The sequence below is a fragment of the Gracilinanus agilis genome, unplaced genomic scaffold (genome assembly GCF_016433145.1).
Source record: "Gracilinanus agilis isolate LMUSP501 unplaced genomic scaffold, AgileGrace unplaced_scaffold39667, whole genome shotgun sequence".
Lineage (NCBI taxonomy): Eukaryota > Metazoa > Chordata > Mammalia > Didelphimorphia > Didelphidae > Gracilinanus > Gracilinanus agilis.
The window spans coordinates 1-1,092 of record NW_025373208.1 but is presented as its reverse complement, the minus strand read 5'-3'; the positions used below and the strand labels follow the sequence as shown (position 1 = coordinate 1,092).

General features: G+C 65.0%; 1 protein-coding gene across 1 annotated transcript; it reads left to right on the top strand.

The window, feature by feature from the left end:
- Positions 1–71: 71 nt before the first annotated feature.
- On the top strand, positions 72–1,011 carry LOC123255128 (DNA ligase 1-like; the record flags this gene model as incomplete). The annotated part of the gene is made up of 4 exons (XM_044683980.1): positions 72–210; positions 303–405; positions 497–748; positions 906–1,011. Coding segments are annotated over 4 exons (600 nt in total), but the record flags the coding sequence as incomplete, so codon positions are not given.
- Positions 1,012–1,092: the final 81 nt, after the last annotated feature.

The window sequence follows — 1,092 nt, the reverse complement described above, 5'->3', positions numbered from 1 at the left end:
GAACTGGGCTTGGGGGGAGGTACCCCCGGCTCCCTCTGATATGGCTTTCCCCCTCCTTGCCCCGGCCCCAGGGCCGCCCTGAAGGAGAGGAATTCGGCAGCGATGAGCCCGGAGAGTGAGTCTCCGGTGAAGCGGCCGGCTCGGAAGGTGGCCCGAGCCCTGGGCAGTGAGGGTGAGGAGGACGACGAGGAGGTGGCCCCCCACAAGCAGGTAGCGGCCCTCCTTCTCCTCTCTGCTAGGGCCCCCCCCCAGGGGTGGGCAGCTGGGCCGGCCTCCCACTCACCCCTTCCGTGTCCCCACAGGAGCCAGCCCTACCCTCCCCGGTTGTCTCTCCTGCTGGCTCCGGCCCCTCCGACTCCTCACCCAGCAGCATCTCCCCAGCCGGGATCCCAAAACGCCGGACAGGTAGGAGGCGGGCAGGTCTCGGGGTGGACGGTCGGGCCCCTGTAAAATGGGGGTTCAGGCCCCATCCATGACACTCTTATGCTCTTCCCAGCTCGGAAACAAATGCAGAAACGAAAGCTCCAAGAGACATCTGACGGGCAGAAGGATGGGGAGCCCAAGAGGCTTAAGAAGGAGGGAGGTGAAAGGGCGCCAGCGGCCAGCCAGGAACAGCCAGCCTCAGAGACTGAGCCGGAGGGAGGAGCCCAGACTCCCCAAGAGGCCTCAGGGGAGGCCACAGAGCCAGAGGGTGCCAGAGGAGAGGCTGAGGGAAGCCCGGTACCCAAGGCCTTCAGCAGCTTTTTTGGTGAGTGTGTCATCCCTGGCCCCAGCTCTGTGGAGGCCCAGCATCCTGGCAGGGTAGAGTCCAGGAAGGCAGGTTTCGTCCTCCATTCTCTACCAGGGTCGGGGGATTCTGGAGCCTTCCCCCCACCCCCACCCCCAGCATCTGGCTTGTCCCACAGCCCCCCGGAAGCCAGCCGCAGCGAAGCAGCCCCCAAAGGAGACTGCAGTAAAGCAGCCCCAGAAGGAGGCTGAAACTGAGAAAGTGACAAAGGAGACAGCCGAGAAGTAAGTTGGCTTTAGAGGGTCTTCCCTCCCCACCCAGGCCGTGTGGCCAAGGAAGCTGGGCACACCCTCCCCACCCCCACC